The sequence below is a fragment of the Zootoca vivipara genome, chromosome 6 (genome assembly GCF_963506605.1).
Source record: "Zootoca vivipara chromosome 6, rZooViv1.1, whole genome shotgun sequence".
Classification (NCBI taxonomy): domain Eukaryota; kingdom Metazoa; phylum Chordata; class Lepidosauria; order Squamata; family Lacertidae; genus Zootoca; species Zootoca vivipara.
Window position 1 is genome coordinate 83985330 of NC_083281.1, and position 18750 is coordinate 84004079.

The window sequence follows — 18750 nt, forward strand, 5'->3', positions numbered from 1 at the left end:
GAGTGGGGTAAGCATGTTTTTTTAAAAAAATAAAATACATTTGGATTTAAAAGTCTGAAGTGCTAATATACACACATACACAAGCAAGCTTTTTTTAATTAGCAAAAGTACCGGTATATGCTTTGGAAACACTAAACTCTGATTACTAGTAAAGTTCCACTTATAAAGTTCCTCTCCCCCATATAAACCAACCTAGACTCTGTGTTCATCGTCCGAGACCCTTCTTCATATGCCTCCTACATGTGAGGTCCAGAGGGTGGCAACACAAGAATGGGCTTTTTCTGCAGTGGCTCCCCACTTGTGGAATGCTCTTCCCAGGGGGGAGTTCACCTGTTACCTTCATTATATATTTTTAGGTGCCAGGTGAACGCATTCCTCTTCAACCAGACCTTTGGCTGATTAATATTCTACAGCCTTTTAAATGTGTTTTTTTTTTTGGGGGGGCTATTGTTCTGTTGTTTTTGTTTTAACTATTTATTTGCATTTTGTGAACTGCCCTGAGATCTTTTGATGAAGAGTAGTATATAAATCTTAATAGTAGTGGTAATAATAATAATAATAATAATAATAATAATAATAATAATAATAATAAATAGCCAGTGTGTTGTAATGATCAGAGAGTTGGACTGGGACCTCAGAGAGCAGGCTTCGAATCCTCACCCAGCTCACTGAATGACCTTGGACCAGTAACCATCTCTTAATCTAGCATACCTCATAGGGTTGTAGTGAGGATGAAATGAAATGGGGAGGAGAACCATGTACACCACCTTGAGATTCTTGGAAGAGAAAGGTGGCATATAAATGAAACAAACAAACAAACAAAACATAGCCTTGAGAACAACCCTGTGAAGTAGGCCAGCGTTCTGGCTTTCCACCATGAGAGCAGACTCTGTGGTAATAAACTTGACTGAAGCCCACTTAATGAACTCTTGGCTCCAAGGGGGATTTGAACTCTGGCCTGTCAGTGCTTCATTTCCAGGCCACACCAATAAAGGATGTATTTTAAAAGCTCCTGCAATCCCAAGTTGTAAGTATACTGTTTTGTTTAATGCATTAAAACAGATTAGTATTATGCAGGTTCATCAGTCTTTCAGTTCTGTTGGGTATCCTGTGTCGTTTATTGAGTGGGGGGAAACAGCAGCTTGCACAAAAACCAAGGATGCCTCCTTATGCAACAGCAAGGCAGCTTGATTAAAAATTAAATCCAAGCTCTGCATAATTTAGCAGATGAAAATGGCATGATGCACACATGTCTTGCCCTTTTGAATACTGCTTACTTTGTGTGCATGCTGTTTACTTAGTGTGGTTTGGAAACAGCAGAAGCATACTGTATACTTGAGCACTTGGATTCTTTTAAGATTTGTCTGTTCTGGCAACGCTCAGGTTATCTTCAGGGAACACATTTGCTTCCGAAGGACGAAGATGGAATTTTAACAGAATCGAAGGAGGCTTAGATGGCAGTGTTGGAATGTATTTGAGAGAGAGAAAAATAACACATCCTGCTTTCCATTCTCAAGGCTGCCAGTATGAGCCCTTGCCCATGAGGATTGCTAATATCCATTCTGAAAAATAAACAAGACTTCCTGGCTGTAGATGAAATTGAAAGACACTCACCCTTGCTTCTACTCCTTTGATTTCCAGGGAAAATGTCAGGCATTTGCTTGGCTTCAGGCAATTGCACAGCTTTCTAATAGCAGTGGTCTCTACTGGATAGCATCATATCCAGTATCTTGCTCAGCCAGAGACTTCTTAAGTAAGTCACCCACCAGGAAAGGCAGGATTTAAAAATAAGCAACATGGAGCAAGTTCCCCTTGGTCTTCACTTGTTCTTGTGGTGTAGTGGTTAGAGTACTGGACCTGGGAAACTAGGGTTCAAATTTCCACTAGGCAGTGAAGCTCACTGATAACCTTAACCCAGTCACTGCCTCTTAGCCTAATCTACTTTACAGGGTTGTTGTGAGAATTATAGTTGTGGTGGTGGGAAGGAGAATTATGTATGCTACCCTGAACTCATTGGGTGAAAGCTTGGATATAAATATATGAATCAATGAGTAAATAAATAAAATATGTTGATTGATAAGTACCGTAAATAGGAATTGTCTTGTATCATGTCAAGAACATGCTATAAGAGTAAGTGAATACCTTAAAAAAGAGAAATATTTCAAATAAAATGCTATATTTTACTTAACATGCAAGGCAAACCACTGTTCTGCAACCAGTTTGGAGTGGCTGTTATTAGATGCCAACAGAACAGGGGAGAAAATCTTAAATCATATTCAAAGCATAGTTATCAGAATCAATTGTTTTAAGTGACAAGCCCATTCATTTTTGTGTGTGTATGTGTTTGTTTTTTTGCTATGGGCTTATTTTTGTATGACTAACTGGATGTCACCCAACAAATCTGATAATGGAAGCAATGAAATCCTCTTTCTCACAATGATTTTTTTGTTTTCTTGTTTAATGGCAAGTGCAGATGCCTCAAAAGGGGCATCAAGAGCGGTCAGTGTTGCATAAAATGGCAGTGTAAAAAGCCACTGCACACCCCTGATTAAAGCCTCTGCGTTCTCATAAGCAGGTGCCGAGATCCTCAAAGTTGCTGTTAGTGCCACAGTGATGGAAACTAATTATAGCCGTGGCACAAAAGCATGTGAGGGTTGGTTTGCAAACAGAATTGTTAATTACCACATTGGGCCTTTTGAAATATCAGATAAACAAATTTCTTTCTAAAAACAAGCAAGTGGTTAATGTGGGCCCGTGCTGTGATTCCCTGCCTTTTTGCGCCTCTTCCTTTCAAGGGGATGTGTAATTAAATTATTAGCATGGAGTGCTGTGCATCCAGAGAGAGAATGCCTGTATAATAATGGTCTGCACCAGGACTCCATGATGTGGCTCTATGGAAGCTTTAACTGGGACTATTCCAGCTGCAAGGGTGAACTCTATGAAATCGTAGTGAAGGCCTGCCTGCCTACTTTCCAACCTGTTCCCCCTGCTTGCTTTCTGTTCCATGTGCCTTCTGTTTTGTGGCTGCTGGTGGTATCACAGTTTAATGCCATGTGTCTTTATGATAATTTGCCTTGCAGCAGGGGGTGGGGGGACGGGGACGGGGGACTTCTGTATTCCCAACCGCTGTTAGCATGGCCAATGGTCAGGGGTGATGGGAGTCATAGTTCAGCAACACTTGGAGGGTCACCGGTTCCCCACATCTGCTTTGCATGCACTATCATAGGAACAGAGGGAACTGCTTTATGGCAAGTCAGATTATTTTTCCATCTAACTCAGCATTGTCTAGGTAAAAAGGTAAAGGTAAAGGACCCCTGGACGGTGAAGTCCAGTCAAAGGTGACTATGAGGTTGCGGCACTCATCTCGCTTTCAGACCAAGGGAGCCGCCGTTTGTCCGCAGACAGTTTCCGGATCATGTGGCCAGCATGACTAAACCACTACTGGCGCATGGAGGACCATGACGAATGCCAGAGCACACGGAAATGCCGTTTACCTTCCCGTCACAGCAGTTCCTATTTATCTACTTGCACTGGCATGCTTTCGAACTGCTAGGTTGGCAGGAGCTGGGACAGAGCACCGGGAGCTCACCCCGTTGTGAGGATTTGAACCACTAACCTTCTGATCAGCAAGCTCAAGAGGCTCAGCGCCACCCGCGTCCCTTCAGCATTGTCTACACCTGGGGTGGATAACTGGATCCAGTCAATGAAGCAGATCCTCCCCTATTCTGTGGAAGGGCCCATCCGTCAGTCAATTGCATCACTATGATGTCAAAACATCAAAGCCAGTAATTAGGAGCACATTCTAAATGTGTTCTTTATTCTTTCTTCCTTCTTTTGTGGCTGTGGCTTGATTTCAAGTGCCCTCACCACTAAGCTCTACAGCCATTCCCTAGAGGCTGAAACTCTGGTAGCTGCTCAAGCAGCTGAGAATAAAATAGGGATGGTTGAAGTTTTTCACAGAGGAAAAGGAAAGGCTAGGGGCTTTGTCTTGTTGTTGCTTCTTACTGAGAAATGGAGCTTTTAAAACATTCTCTTAAATTGCTGGCACTTTCTTTTTTATTTTTAAATCTCCATCAGATGTTATGTAAGGATTGTCTATTGATTTCATTTTGTGCCCCTCTCTCCATTCATATGTCTGAATAATTGTAGCGCTCAACATGAAATGTTGGCAAATGCCTACATCTTAATATTTCATATAAGAATGGAATGTTCTATAGGTTTCTGTCTTTCGGTCCATTTCTTTTTTACAAAATGGCTAGTTCTTATTCATGCGTGGCCAATATTTGGTCTTTCTCCCTTGGATCTATTCATAAAGTTGACCTTTTAAATATCTGAATGTGTTATTTTCATATTTGTCAATGTAACTGAATTGACTGAGCTGGTGTGATTATATAAAGAGAAGAAAATACAACTTTGACTGGAGCATGTTGGGAAATAGTCATTTTGCTTTCTAGATCAGGACCTTGCTTGTCACAAGTTCTCTTGAGCACAGTGGCCAGTTAAAAATCCAGTCCTTGCCTGAAAACGTTTCTGTGATGTTTTGTAATTCTATAGATAATCCTTGACTTAAATGGGCTGCAGTGTTACGTGTTTTGTGACTTCTTTTTTCTAATGAGGCTTTTAAGAAAGCTATTTTAAGAGGCTTTTTAGAATCTGGAAATCAAAAAGTGGCAACTTTGGAAGCCTAAGAATTGCTGCATGTAGTATCCTAGGCAGTGCATCATGAGGAAACGAGTGCCTCTACTTTTAACACTATTTTCTCAATGAAACCAGACTAGCTTGTTGCCATAGAAATGGCAAACTTAAAATAATTGACTTCCAAGGTTCTCTGTAGGTTTGCAGATGAGTCGAGTGGCTGTTTTTAGGAAGTCTTCCTATTTTTATAACCATATACCTCAAAGGTACGCCATGACTGCTTTCCTGGCAGGTTTGTTCGTAGTCCATGATGTAACATTTTCCCAAGGTAAAGACTTTTGTCATAGCTGGTTAGATGCAGATTGGTCTTACTCAGACAATTGTATACATAGTTTGGCTACAGATCATGTTTAAGAACAAAAGACCTTAACAATGATCCTGAGTTTGGACAACATACTAGGGCTAGGCCACACCTTAGCACCCTCTTGGAGTCAGCATGTTTGTGCGGTTTTGGCAAGCCATACTTTGACTTCCTGTGTCATGTGAACTAGGCTATTGTTTGCTTGGAGGACTGTCACAGATTTACCAGTTGTGTGCCATAATAATGGTGATAGTCGGGCTTCCGGTGACGGTGCGCTGGCGATCGGGTGATTAAGGAGAAGCTCCGTGGACATCGGAGCGATAAAACAGCGGATAAAAGCGAACAGGGGGGGTGTTGGCGCCAAAAAACCCCTCCAAATTAAGACGAGAGTACGGGTCACTCGTCGAAAGCAAGAAAAGCGGCGTCGGAACGGCAGAACTCAGTAGCGGCACCCAGAGTGGTGAGAGCTGCGGAGAGGAGCCTGACGCCAAGATACAAAGTATCCGCTGTTGCGGCGCCTAAATCGCTCGCCCAGGAAGCACCAGAGCTCTTCGGCTTAAGAATATACAGAGCCACCGAACCGTGAGTGTGTTTGTTGATATTTAAGATCTAAAGTGTGGGACCACGGGCGGAAGAGCAAGTCGAAGAAACCTGTAATATATCGCTCTAAACTTGCAAACAAGAGCCCTGTGAAACAAGAGTTAGAACTTTTAAGCTGTCAGATCGCGCGCCGCGTCCAATGCCGATCTTATTAAAAGATTGAAAGGAAAGAAACGCGGTGATAACAAAGTAACTATTGGAATTGGTTTGTTTAAAACTGTTTCAAAATGGAGATGTTACTTTAGACAAGTCATTCCACAAGCTTCTTTTCCGGTTCCAACGCAAGGGAGAGGAGGAGGAGGAGGAAGGAGGGGGCAAGGGAGGACTGGAGACGGGAACCCTACGGCGACAACTAGTGGAGCAGGAGCCTCTGGCAGGAGAGAAGGGCAACGTGTTGCTTAGGAACGCCGTCTGAGAACAGCATTTCGATGCCCTGACTCCTTGAAAGTGAGATTAAGAAGTACAAAACGATCCTTATTTTTGAGATAAAGCTGCAAAAGATTAGAATGGCTTGCTAAAGGTGAAGGAGGGGCTCCCAAGGGAAAAGAGAGATTTTGGGTCTCTGTATAATAAGACTAATAAAGAAGAATTTTGAAAGAAGAGACAATAAGGAAAGACTTTCTATTCTTTATTTCCTAAAAAAAAGAGTAAGAACTGTATAATATGCCTATAAGGAAGTATAAAGAACAACAAGGAACCTCGACAGGAAGCTCAACAAGAAGACAATCCAACCCAATGGCAGGCGAGAGTGAGACAATGGGAGATATCAAAGAATTGATTATGGAAATGAGTAGAACTTTGAATGAAAAATTGGTACACCTAAATGACAAGATGGACTCTGTGGAATCTAAAGTTGATGGGAACACAAAAATGATCTCAGAATTATCAGGTCAAATAAAAGAATTACATGGAAAGCATAAAGAATTAGACAAAGCAGTCAGAGATTTAAATGGGAAGGTCACCAAACATGATGATGCAATCAAGAAAATAACTACAGAATTTAAAGAAATTAAGGCATCAAAGGAAAAAGAGGGAGAAGAAACCCGGAAATTGAGGAAGATGCAGGAAGATCTAGCCGATCAGATGGCGCTGATTGAGATGAAACAGAAGGAGCTGATTCTCAGAATAAGGGGCGTCCCAGAAACAGCAGGTGAACAAATTGAGGAGAAAATAACCCAGGGATTGTCTGAATGGCTGCATGTAAAGGAAGAACAATTATTGATGGACATAGACAAAATTTACAGAGTGAGGATAGACAAGGCGCGCAACATCAAGGGACCAGGAGATTGTTTGATTTACTTGAATTCCATGCTCTTAAAAGATAAAATTCTACAGAAGAAAAAACAAGAGAGCCTAACCATCGAGGGGAGAACAGTGGCTATATACAAAGAAATCCCCAAGAGATTCCGACTTAAGAGGCAGGCGTATAATGTATTGACAGACGCCCTAAGAAAACAAGGAGTGTGGTATACTTGGGAGTATCCCAATGGAATCACCTTTGTGTTTAGAGGGAAGAAAAAGACTTTAAGATCTGCGGAAGAAGCGGAAAGATTTTGGGCCAGACACAAGAAAGAAGTGCTTAAAGAGGGGGAAGAAGAACAGGACGACGAGAACCAAGTGACTGGTTAAATTTCAAATACCAATCTCAATTTAAAGTTTGATAGTGTGTTTTTATCCCAGTGGTGGACCAACTTGTCACTGCCCAGTGTAGTAAATATAGCAAGTATGAAAGTATAAGAGGCTGATTTGCTTGCCCTGATTGTTTTGTTTTGTTTTGTTTGTTTTTCTCACTTTTTCTTTTTCCTTCCCCTTTTCTTTTTTCCCCCTTTCCTCCCTCCCCCCCTCTTTTTTCCCCTCTCTCTCTCTTTCTTTTTTTTTCTTTTCCCTTTCCTCCTCAATATATACAAACCACTTTCCCATTTCCCTTCGTTTTCTTTTTCCCTAAACTTTCAAATTTTCTTCCCCCCCTTTTTTTCTTTTTGTTGTGGTTGTTGTTGTTGTTTTTCCCCCTTTCTTATCCTCCCCTCCCTTTGTCCTAATTTTTACAGAGTACCCCCGGAATATCGGATTTGCTTAACAACCCCCACTTTCTTTTGGAAAAATAAAATAAAATAAAATCTGTTTAATTTTAATTGGGAAATTTTAAATATATAATAAAGAATGAATTCTAATTTGAATGTTATTTCATGGAATGTCAATGGATTAAATGATAAATTTAAAAGAAACAAAATTGAACATATATTAAAAAAAGGAGCATGGGATATCATGTGTTTACAAGAAACACATGTAAGCAGAGATCATGAAAGAGTATTGATAAATAAAAGATTGGGGGAAGAATTTCTATCCTTAAATAAGAAAAAGAAAAGGGGGGTAGTTATTTATGTTAAACCAAATATCAGAGCTGAAAAACTGTTCCAAGATGATGAAGGAAGAATGGTGGGGTTACGGCTAAAACTGCCAAATAGAAATGTAATTTTGGTAAATATATATGCACCAAACGGATGCAAAAGAGAATTTTTCAAAAAATTGGAAACAAAAATGGGAGAATATATATTGGATGAAGAGATTATTTTATTGGGAGATTTTAACGGGGTTATAAGATCTGAATTAGATCGAACAAATGGAGGGAGGAGGGATAGAGGGAAGCTGCCAGAAGTTTTCTTCAATATAATAGAGAATTACGGTTTGGAGGATGTTTGGAGGAAAAACAACCCAGAGGATAGGAAATTCACATTTTTTTCGGGAGCAAGGAAGTCAGCTTCTAGAATTGATATGATTTGGGCTACCTCAGGGTTATTAACGAACTTAGTAAAAAGTGAGATCTTAGCTAAATCAATATCAGATCACAATCCGATATCGATTAGAATAAAAGAACAGAGAAAGAATAAGTGTCTGAGATGGAGGTTAGATGAGAGAATCTTAAATGATGAAAATTTTGTTAAGAAGGTTAAGAAATTGATAAAAGAGTTTTTTGAAAATAATACTGTGCAAGAAACAGAGCTGACAACGATATGGGACGCGGGCAAGGCCTTTATTCGGGGCTTATATATTCAACAAAAAAGCTTGGTTAAGAAAGAAAGAGAAAAGAATATGAATCTAATCAAGAAAGAAATAGAAGAAAAAGAGAAAGAATTAGTGGCAAATCCCCAGAAAGAAGAGCTGATACTGAGGTTAAAAGTTTTGCAAAAAGAACTATCAGCAATGATAGGTTATGAAGTTGAAAATAAGATAAGATGGGCAAAGCAAAGGACATTTGAGTGGGGAGGGAAGGTTGGTAAATTGTTGGCTTGGCAGCTCAGGAAAAAACAAAAAGAAAGATTAATCACGGAAATTATGGATGGTGGTAAAAAATTGAATAAATTAGAGGAAATACAAAAAAGTATAATGCGATTTTATAGAAAATTATATGAAAAAAAGGATATAAATAAGGGGAAATTGGAGGAGTTCCTCTCCAAAAAAGAAAGAGAACAGATTACAGAAGAAGAAAAAGAATGGCTCGAAAAACCAGTGTCTAAACAGGAGATTTTGGAATCCATCCAAAAATTAAAATTAGGGAAAGCACCTGGAACGGATGGGCTGTCAAGCCAGCATTACAAAACCTTTAGGGAAGAATTGGGAGATGCCTATCAGAAATTAATAAATGAAATTATGGAAAAAGGAACACTCCCAGAAACGTGGCGTGAAGCGTATATAACCCTAATCCCGAAGGGAGAAGATCGGATCAGACAGGTAGGGGATTTCAGGCCAATATCCTTGCTCAATGTTGATTATAAAATTTTTACAGACATATTAGCTAATCGATTGAAGAGGATTTTAAATAGAATCATTGGACGGAACCAACAAGGCTTCCTAACAGGCAGAAAAATGGTCAAAAATGTAAGAATTATTTTGGATTTAATAGAATATTTAGATTGGGCCCCGGGGAAGAAAGCTGCTTTCATATTTTTAGATATAGAGAAAGCATTTGACAATTTGTCATGGGATTTCATGGAAAGAGCATTAAAAGCAAGGGGTATCAATGGGAAGTTTATGGAGGGAATCAAAGCAATATATAAGAAACAATATGCTAGATTAATTTTTAATGGGGAGGTATTAGAAAAGTTTGAAATTAAGAAAGGGACCCGACAGGGATGTCCCCTATCCCCGTTATTATTTATATTGGCAATTGAATTACTCATAGAGGATATCCAAGAAGACAAAGAGATACAAGGCATAAGGGTGAAAGGTATTGTCTCCAAAATAAAAGCCTTTGCGGATGACATGGTATTAATGTTAGAAGAACCGGCAGAATCAATAATAAAATTAAAAGAAGTATTAAAATTTTTTGAAGAGATATCGGGGCTCAAAATTAATGAAAATAAGACAAAAATAATAATTAAAAATATAAGGGGAAATGAATTGTTAAGATTGGAAGAATTAGTGAAGTGGGAAATAGTGAAAAAAGTCAAATATTTGGGCGTGGTGATAACTGCCAATAACATAGAGTTGTTTGAAAATAATTACGCAAAGGTATGGAAAGAAGCTAAAAGAGATATGGAAAGGTGGAAAGGCCTAAATTTGTCTTTTACAGGTAGGATAGCCGCAATTAAAATGTCAATATTACCTAAGATTTTATTTCTATTCCAAATGCTGCCAGTGATTGGGAAGAAGGAGGTTTTTGATATGTGGAAAAGAGACATGAGCAATTTTATTTGGCTTGGAAAGAAGGTGAGAATTCAATATAAATTATTAACGGACGCTAAGGAAAGGGGAGGATGGGGAGCCCCAGATTTAAGGATTTACTATGCGGCAGCCTGTCTTTGTTGGCTCAGGGAGTGGATCTCCTTAGAAGATAAAGAACTTCTAGGAATAGAAGGGTTTAGGAACACGATGGGGTGGCATGCCTACCTCTTAGCAGAGAATGAAGGGAAATTTAAACATTTCTCGGATCACGTAATAAAAAAATCGATTTTTGGTATTTGGAATGAATTTAAAAATTTAATTGAACCTAGGACACCTTGGTGGGCCTCCCCACTAGAGATGACTGCGATGGGAGGGAAAGGTAAGAAGGAGAGTTGGTTGACGTATAAAGAATTAATAGTTAAAGAAGGTGATGATTTAATATTAAAATCTTATGAAGAAATTAAAACATCCTGCACCAGCTGGCTTCAATATTGTCAACTTAAAAGTCTATTCAGGAAACATAAAGAAATTGGATTTGGGAAAGAGAAATCGAAATTACAGGAAATTATAATTGACGACAATACAAAATCATTATCTAAAATGTATAAATATTTATTGGAATGGGAATTAAAGGATGAAGAGACAAAATGTGTAATGATTAGATGGGCCCAGGATTTGGGTAGACCGATTTTTAAAGTGCAATGGGATATATTATGGGGAAAAACAATGAAATTTACAGCCAGTGTGGGCATTAAAGAGAATATGTTGAAATTAATGTATAGATGGCATTTAACGCCAAAGAAATTAGCGAAATTTTATAAAAATGAATCAAAGAATTGTTGGAAATGCAAAAATGAGGTGGGAGATTATTTTCATTGCTGGTGGGGATGTAAAAAGATCAATAAGTTTTGGAATGAAATATACGAAGAGATGAAAAAAATGTTAAGGATCACCTTCAGGAAAAAACCAGAATATTTTCTGTTAAGCATCTTACCGGAAAATATACCTGAAAGGAAGAAAAATATTTTCCTCTACTCCTGCGCAGCGGCTAGACTATTAATTGGTCAAAGATGGAAAAAGGAGGAGGTGCCCACGGTCCAGGATTGGCAGGTGAAATTAATTGAATTTGTTAATTTGGCAAGAATGACGGCAGCGATTAGGAACATATCTAAACAGAAATTACTACTAGAATGGGAGTGTGTGGAATTTTACTTTAGGAAAAATAACATTAAGACTGAGTTAGCGATCTGTTGGGATTAGATTCACATGGGGGAAATTTATATTTAAATTTGCAAAGGATTTATAAAAATGGATAAAATAGATTTAGTAGGAAAATAAGATAAGATATTGCAAGTAAGAGAGAGTTTATAAGAAAAGCGATGTATAATTGGTTGGGAAGAATGGTTTTTTTTTTTTTAATGTAAATGTATTGATGTGGAGTATTGTTGATTTGTATAATTTTTGTTTGTTGTTTAGTTTGTTTTTGTCTTTATAGGTTGGTATTTCTTTGTTTATAATTGTTTACAATTGTTTATGGTTTATGAATTTGTTATGTTTTTAAGAAAAGAAATAAAGCTTATTTTTTTAAAAATAAAAAATAATAAAAAAAAAATAATGGTGATAGTCATATTGTTACCATACTTTTTCTGGATAATGGACTACCGGTATATAGCTTTGTGGACATCTTACTGTATCTCTGCAGGATTTTGTTTTCCAGCATACTGATAATAATTTTATAATGATAATTTATTATTTATACCCTGCCCATCTAGCTGGGTTTCCCTGAGGCACTCCTTCAAACATTCATTCGTACTGGCATCTCCCACTGACTTACTCATATATGTGACCTGTGGCACTGAGTGTGGCAGGGCTTTCGTGTGACCAATGGCTTGATGTTTTCCTTCATGGGGATTTTGATTCATGTAGGTATAAGGCAGCAGTGGCCAACCTGGAGCTCTCCAGATGTTGTTGGCCCAAAGTCCCATCATCTCTGACTACTGTTTGTACATGCTGGGACTAATGGTAAGTAGAATCAAAGATCATATGGAGGGCCACAGCTTAGCTACAGCAGGAAGCTGTCTTCAGATGGCCTGTCTGCAAATCCCGCTCAGTCTTCCGTAAGCTTGTCCCGTGTGTGTAGATTAGTACCCTTGCATAGCTTCTCCGGTATGCAAAGTATTTGTCTCCCATTGTCTAGATTCCATAACTGTCATAGATACAGGCAATAAAATCTAATTGCATTTAAAAACAAGGAATACAAGGAGTGCAATCTATCCCCTGCATAAGTTAAGAAGCATAGCCATGTTCAATTCCAGTGCAAGACAGGTCCACACTTTTAGTGGGGTAGACTCAAGATTTGTGAAGGGATGGAAGCCAGAGTCTTTGTAAGCCAGATTACGTTGTCCTTGTAACCTTGAAATCTTCCAAAGATATTTAGGATTCCCAAGGAAGGACTGGTTTGTTTGTTATTGCTTGAGAATGTTGGAAAGTAAAGTGTCTTATCAGAGGGGAAAGTGGATTGAGGTGTACCTACAGCTTGGTTATGGTGTGAAAAGAGTTGCATTTTTTAAATGCTTATGTGCACTTCCAAATTCCTATACCAAAATTGTTGCCTCCCAAGTGAAAGAATAGGTACGGTATGTACATGAACTGTTGTGTTTTTCTCCTTGCGGATGTATGCCAGGGTGTTTTTTTTTTACTCTGAGGCAAGTAAGTGAGTATCTTAAACATGCTAAGCAGGCCAAATAGATGGGCTTGCCTCAAGCCAAGAACAGCTGTTTATAGAAGGGCCCTATGTGTTAACTTGATAGAAGTGATTTGCCTAAAAGTGGCAGTGGCTGCAACTGCCTGGGGTGCCAAAGTTCCAAGAGGCCATGGCTTTGGAAATGTCTTAGAGTGGGAGAAACTCAGTACTACAGATGAGAAGTACAAAGGCGGCTGAGCAACCCCTGGACTGTGTGATGCCCCATGTAGTCCAGGTGATGTGATCAAGAGCCTTCTGATCTCCCATTGGCTGCCTATACAAATCAAATCAATAACCTTTATTAGGCATGATGGCTGCCTATACATAACCACAGTTGCACAGTGACAGAAGTAAAAACCAGCAGACACTGGGAAAAAAAATAAGATTATCATATCCTAGTCAAGTTGTGATTATTGAGTGTGGTGATATTCCGCCGCTGGATGGGAAGCAGCACATAACAGCAGTAGGAGCAAAATCCAGTAGAGTGCATAAGCCCTTCTCTATTGCAAAAATATTCTCATCTAAAGTCTGTGCCTTGTTTATCTGTGTGGGCTTAGGTAGAGGAGCTTGCTTAGGAACATAGAAAACAGCCTTATACTGAGTCAGACCAATGTTCCATCTATCTCAGTATTGTCTGCACCGATTGACTGACAGTGGCTCTCCAGGGTTTCAGGCAGGGGACATTCCTAGCCCTACCTGGAGATGCTGGGGGTTGAACCTGGGACCTTCTGTGTGCAAAGCAGGAGCCCTAGCATTGAGCTAAGGCTCTTCTGTAAGTGGCAGTCCTCTCCCCCAGCCCAGGTGTCCCTGCGCTGGTTGCTAAAACCCTGGCAGTCTGGATAAAATAAGCATACCCTCAATATAAGTGCTAACAGTAACTGTTATATGAAAACCTCTTTAAACTTTGCATTGTGGATTGCATCTTCCTGCCCCCTCCTTTATCTCTCTGTGGTTGCAGTTGATGAACTGCTTATGGGATAAGAAACACAAAAAGTGTTGGACTGGGGAGACTTGAAAATATTCATTTGGCATTTCCTGCTTTTAGAGCCAGTCAAAGTATGAAAGTACCGGTATATATCCGTAGATCTTCCTGTAGTGGTTGTTGCAATGTGTGGGATTGCTTGGGTTACCAGCTCTCTGTTTTTATTTCATAGCTTGTGTTGATGCCCCTGTTGCTATCCAGAGTCTATGCCTTCTCCTCTATGTGAGGGTGGCCTCTGGTGTAAGCGATATTAATCCTTGGCTTTTGCCTGACTGTTGGTATTCATAAATCAGGAGCACCGACATAAGGCACATCCATTAAATGTGGAATCAACAAGGAGAGAGGTGCAATAGCAACAGTTGCTATTTGCAGTTTGCACATGAAACAGGGCCCCCTTACAGATCCCCTTCCCATTCTAAAACCTTTGAGAACAGTTTTGTTCAGGAACACGGAGTCTGTGCAATATTGTAGAGTAGTGGCAAGCAAGGGTGTTAGAAGCCATGTGAAGGCAGAATGCAAGGATAAGGGCTGTAGCTCAGTGGTAGAGCACTTGCATAAAGAAGATTCCAAGTTAAATTCTCAGTATCTCCCTGTAGGGCTGCAAATGACCCTTGCCTGAAACCCTGTAGAGCCACTGCCAGTCAGTGACAGTGCTGAACTAGATGGACCAATGGGTATAAGACAGCTTCTCATGTTCTTATGGTAAAGGTTCAGGGGCTCCCCGTCCCCATTGTCTTAACTTATTGTCCCTTGCAGGGTGCTAATCTTGCTGGAGTAGGAGACTGTACAAATATACGGGATGTTACCTTTTTGTTTCTGAGGAGTATGCCTTGTGTTTCTTGACCCAAAATCTGTAGGATGGTCAAGTCTTTCACATATAACCAAGTTGGATTGCTCTTGAGTCTGAACAGAAGGGATGCCAAGCATGCTATGTTAGGAAAAGGACTTGGACTAGGTGTGACACCAACTAAATTTTTGATGTGAACCAAGATTTTGGCATTAACGTTTGAACCTGAGTAAAGCCAATCATGGTCTATCTTCGTTGGATGTGGTGTGTGTAGCATGTGGTCAGAAAATATTTGGAGGTTGCCTAATTGTTTCTGCAGGATGTGTGACTGGAGAGAGAGATGGCATGATTGTTACACTCTCAGTTGATTTTCCATTGCTTCCATTTTATGTTTCTTAGCTTGGGAGAGGCCAGGGGGCGAGCTTTCTCCTTTTCAGGAGCCATGCTTGCAACCATAGCACAAGAGGAAGGGGCAGATGAAAGAAGCTGTTGTAACTGGCCAATGAACAGTCCAGAAAGTAATGTCACCTGAAACATTTACTGTGGGGCAGAGAGGTTAAAACCTGGGTCTCATTGAAATAATAAGGGACTGTGGTGGATTTAGACTTGGATTTTGGCTAGCTGTAGAAAGGTGAGATACCTCACAAAGTTGTTGGACTCTTTCTCCCTTTAAAAAATGTCAGTTACATTAAAATATCCCATGTGGACTCTGCATCTACTTTTATTTGCAGAGGCATGGTTTAATATGTCTTCCCAGTGCTTGAAACACCCCCAATTTCTACTTTGGGCTTTTCTTTAAATCTCCCCCCTCAGTGCTCTGTAGAGTCTCAAGCCTCTGAAATCAAATCCATAGGCTCATAGCAGCCTTTTATCTTTGTGCTGCTAACCTGTGTTTCAAAATAGGCTTGAATGGGTCCTGCTGTGAAATTCCCAGGAGGCCTTGGGCTTTTCATTACTGAGATGCCTCGAGCTTTCGTATATGTTTATAATTCAAAGGAAGATATTCCTTTTTACCTCATTCAGAAGATCTTACTGGTCCAAAGACAAGATGACCTATTTTTTGGGTGTGTGTGTGTGTCCATGACTGTGAATTTCTTGTTTCCACCCACCCACCTACACACCCCTTTATGAACAAGCCTGCATTCCCTTGACCTGCTTCAAAGAGCACCTGTTCAACTGTTGCCTTGTTGTTTATTTGAAATATTTCTAACCTGCACTTCATTGCAAGTGATCCCAGAGAGATGCATGATAATAGATGGATCAACAGTATGCATAGCTGCCAAGTTTTCCCTTTTCTCGCGAGGAAGCCTATTCAGCATAAGGGAATTTCCCTTAAAAAAGGGGAGAACTTGGCAGCTATGACAGTATGTAGAAGGGCACCAACTAGGCAGGAGGTCTGTTCACATAATGTTAGAATTAGATCTTTAGTATGGTGGCACCTGTGGGGTGGCACTCCCTCCTGCTGCATATCAAGCAGGTGCGTTGTCTTTTCAGCACTTGTTCCCTTTCAACAAACCTTCTAAATTGCTTATCCCAGTTAGTATCTGTCTTGGATTTGAGTTGATTTTATGAATATGTTGTTTGTTTTTAAGCAGTGTTTATTTAAAATTTATATAAAATTGCTTTTATATAATTTTTAATTGCTTTTATATGTGTAACTGTTGTATATATGTTATGTTGTAAATCACTTTGAGATGCCTTGTGGGAAGTGATTCTTAAATGAAATAATAATAAAATAATAATAATAATTAATAATAATAATAAATATTAGCATCAATTCTAACCGCTAACATCCTGTAAACAATCTGAGTAAACAGCCTGGTGAAACTACCATGTTTTAATCTGATGTCGGAAAGCAAAAAGAGATTGTTGCACCAGCCATACGTCGAAGGGGTTACATGAAAACTCTTACATAACCTGACATGTATGAATGCTTTGGAGCTGAGTGACAGAATAGATAACCATTTTTTTTTTCCATCTGAGTTGTACTCTCCCTGTATGTTGCTAGATTTATACCCTGCCTTCAAGGTAACTTCCAACAAGAGCAAGAATCAAATAAAAAACTGCAAGCTAACAAGAAAGCAAGAAATAGGGCAAATGAAAAAAAAATCAGGGTAATTCCTCACAGGGGGAGGATTAGAACTGGACATGTCAGCAGGTCAAACATCTACTAGGAGAATAAGGTCCATGTAATGACAGAAAGTGGGAAGATTAGCTTTCCTGGTTAGGGAGTTCCAAGGCCTTTGCACAGCCACCAAGAAAGCCTTCTCCTGGTGCAGCTTAGACATAATGATAGTCACTGTCTGAATAGGGACTGCGCAGATTCATGAAGGATAAGGCTGTGGATGGCGACTAGTCCCAATCACTGTCTGCTCCCTCCATTATTAGAGGGTTTATGCCTCTGAATACTAGTTGTAGGGGATTGCAAGTGGGGAGGATGGTGTTGTACTCGGGTCCTGCTTGTGATAGACTTCTGGTTGGCCACTGTGAGAACAGGATGTTGAACTAGATGGGTCTTTTGGTCTGATCCAACAGGGTTCTTTCATTCTTATGTCTGTATGTCAGGGTAATATGAAACAGAGCCAGTAAAATAATTTCCCCTCCCAACCTATTAGAATTGAATTGCTCTGATGCCAATGTAAGATAGTTCACTCTTGGCTTCACAGAGCCAAAGCACAGTTGGCTACAAATGCAAATATTTAATACAGTGTCTTAAAGAAAAAGTGTATGGGGTGGTTTACCGCTATAGCTGAGTGGATATAATTATAGGCAATTCCTATAGCACTCTTTTATGTGTGTTAGGTTTTGAGGTGTTAGAAGACAAAAATACCAGGTTCTTCATTTGTGTATTTACAGGAGTTAGATAAGCCATAGTTTAATGTGACATGAACAAGCTGCAGTGAGCCTTGGGCTTATTTGTTTTCAATTCTGATGTAACCATGAAGTGGACTTTATAAGCTTTCCCTTCTCCTTTTGGTTAACTCCAGGCAGTAGTATCATCTGAGTCAATATTATCTATGGGTTGTTTGAAACAAGTCAATTTGAAACCATGATTTAGTGTAGCTTTCTCTTCCATATGTTTAGAGACTCCAACTCCCATCAGCCCTTGCCAGCATTACCACTGGACAGAGATGATGGGAGTTGTGCTCCAGCAATATCTAGAGGGCACTATATTAAAGAAGGCTGGTTTAACATAACTTCTGTCCCTGCCCTTTTCTGAAGTTCTTCGATAATAAATATGTATTTGTTTATTTTTCCCTAGGTATTCTCAACCCAAAGAATCCCAAGGAAGCACCCAAATCCTTCAGCTTTGACTACTCCTACTGGTCTCATACATCGGTAAGAGCTCGGATTTTGTTTCATAGAACAATCCCCTTTGAAGGTGGAATCCAAGACTGTCCAGTTGGTGATTAGACACCCCCCTCACTCCCTAAAGCAGCTGTTTTCTTCCTTTGACTGTATTGTGGTTTTAGCAACTGAAGTTTCCAAATATCATCTCAGTGTATGTTTAACTGCTTTTTCCGTCATGGGTTTCAGAAAGATTAAATTCCAAGTGGCAAAGAACAAGTGTGTGCAAAGATGATAGAGGAGAGGGATTGGCCCAAGGAGTTGGAGAATGGAATTTGAACAGCAAACATTTTCCTGCTGTGACTGTTTAGTTTTATTTTTTGTTCAGAAAGGAAACTCTTCCTATAGGATTATTTATGGGTTGGTGAAAGATGAGTTTTAATCTGCTGGATTATTAGGAGGAGGGCAGTGCAGTGTTGTGCCTTCAGCTTCTCTACTCCACCCCACTACTAAAGTCACAAAACATTCTGTCCTCCAAACACCCCCCTCCCCCCCCAAAAAGAGAAATCACTTGGGACAGCTGAATCTGAGATCTTGCTTACTTCCAGTAATTGTTGGGCTTAGCCGTGGCTGCTCTTCAGTTGTCATAAGGGTGGAGTAGATGGAGAAAAGCACTCCCTATTCCCAACAGA

At 39.7% G+C, this 18750-nt stretch overlaps 1 protein-coding gene across 9 annotated transcripts in view; it reads left to right on the forward strand.

The window, feature by feature from the left end:
* Window positions 1–18750, forward strand: part of KIF1B (kinesin family member 1B) — a 137545-nt gene that overhangs the window by 26872 nt on the left and 91923 nt on the right. For all 9 annotated transcript variants that reach the window (XM_035118322.2, XM_035118324.2, XM_035118323.2 and 6 more), the window contains exon 3: window positions 18033–18109. In XM_035118322.2, the coding sequence (XP_034974213.2) occupies window positions 18033–18109 (77 nt within the window). The remainder of the gene's footprint in view (window positions 1–18032; window positions 18110–18750) is intronic.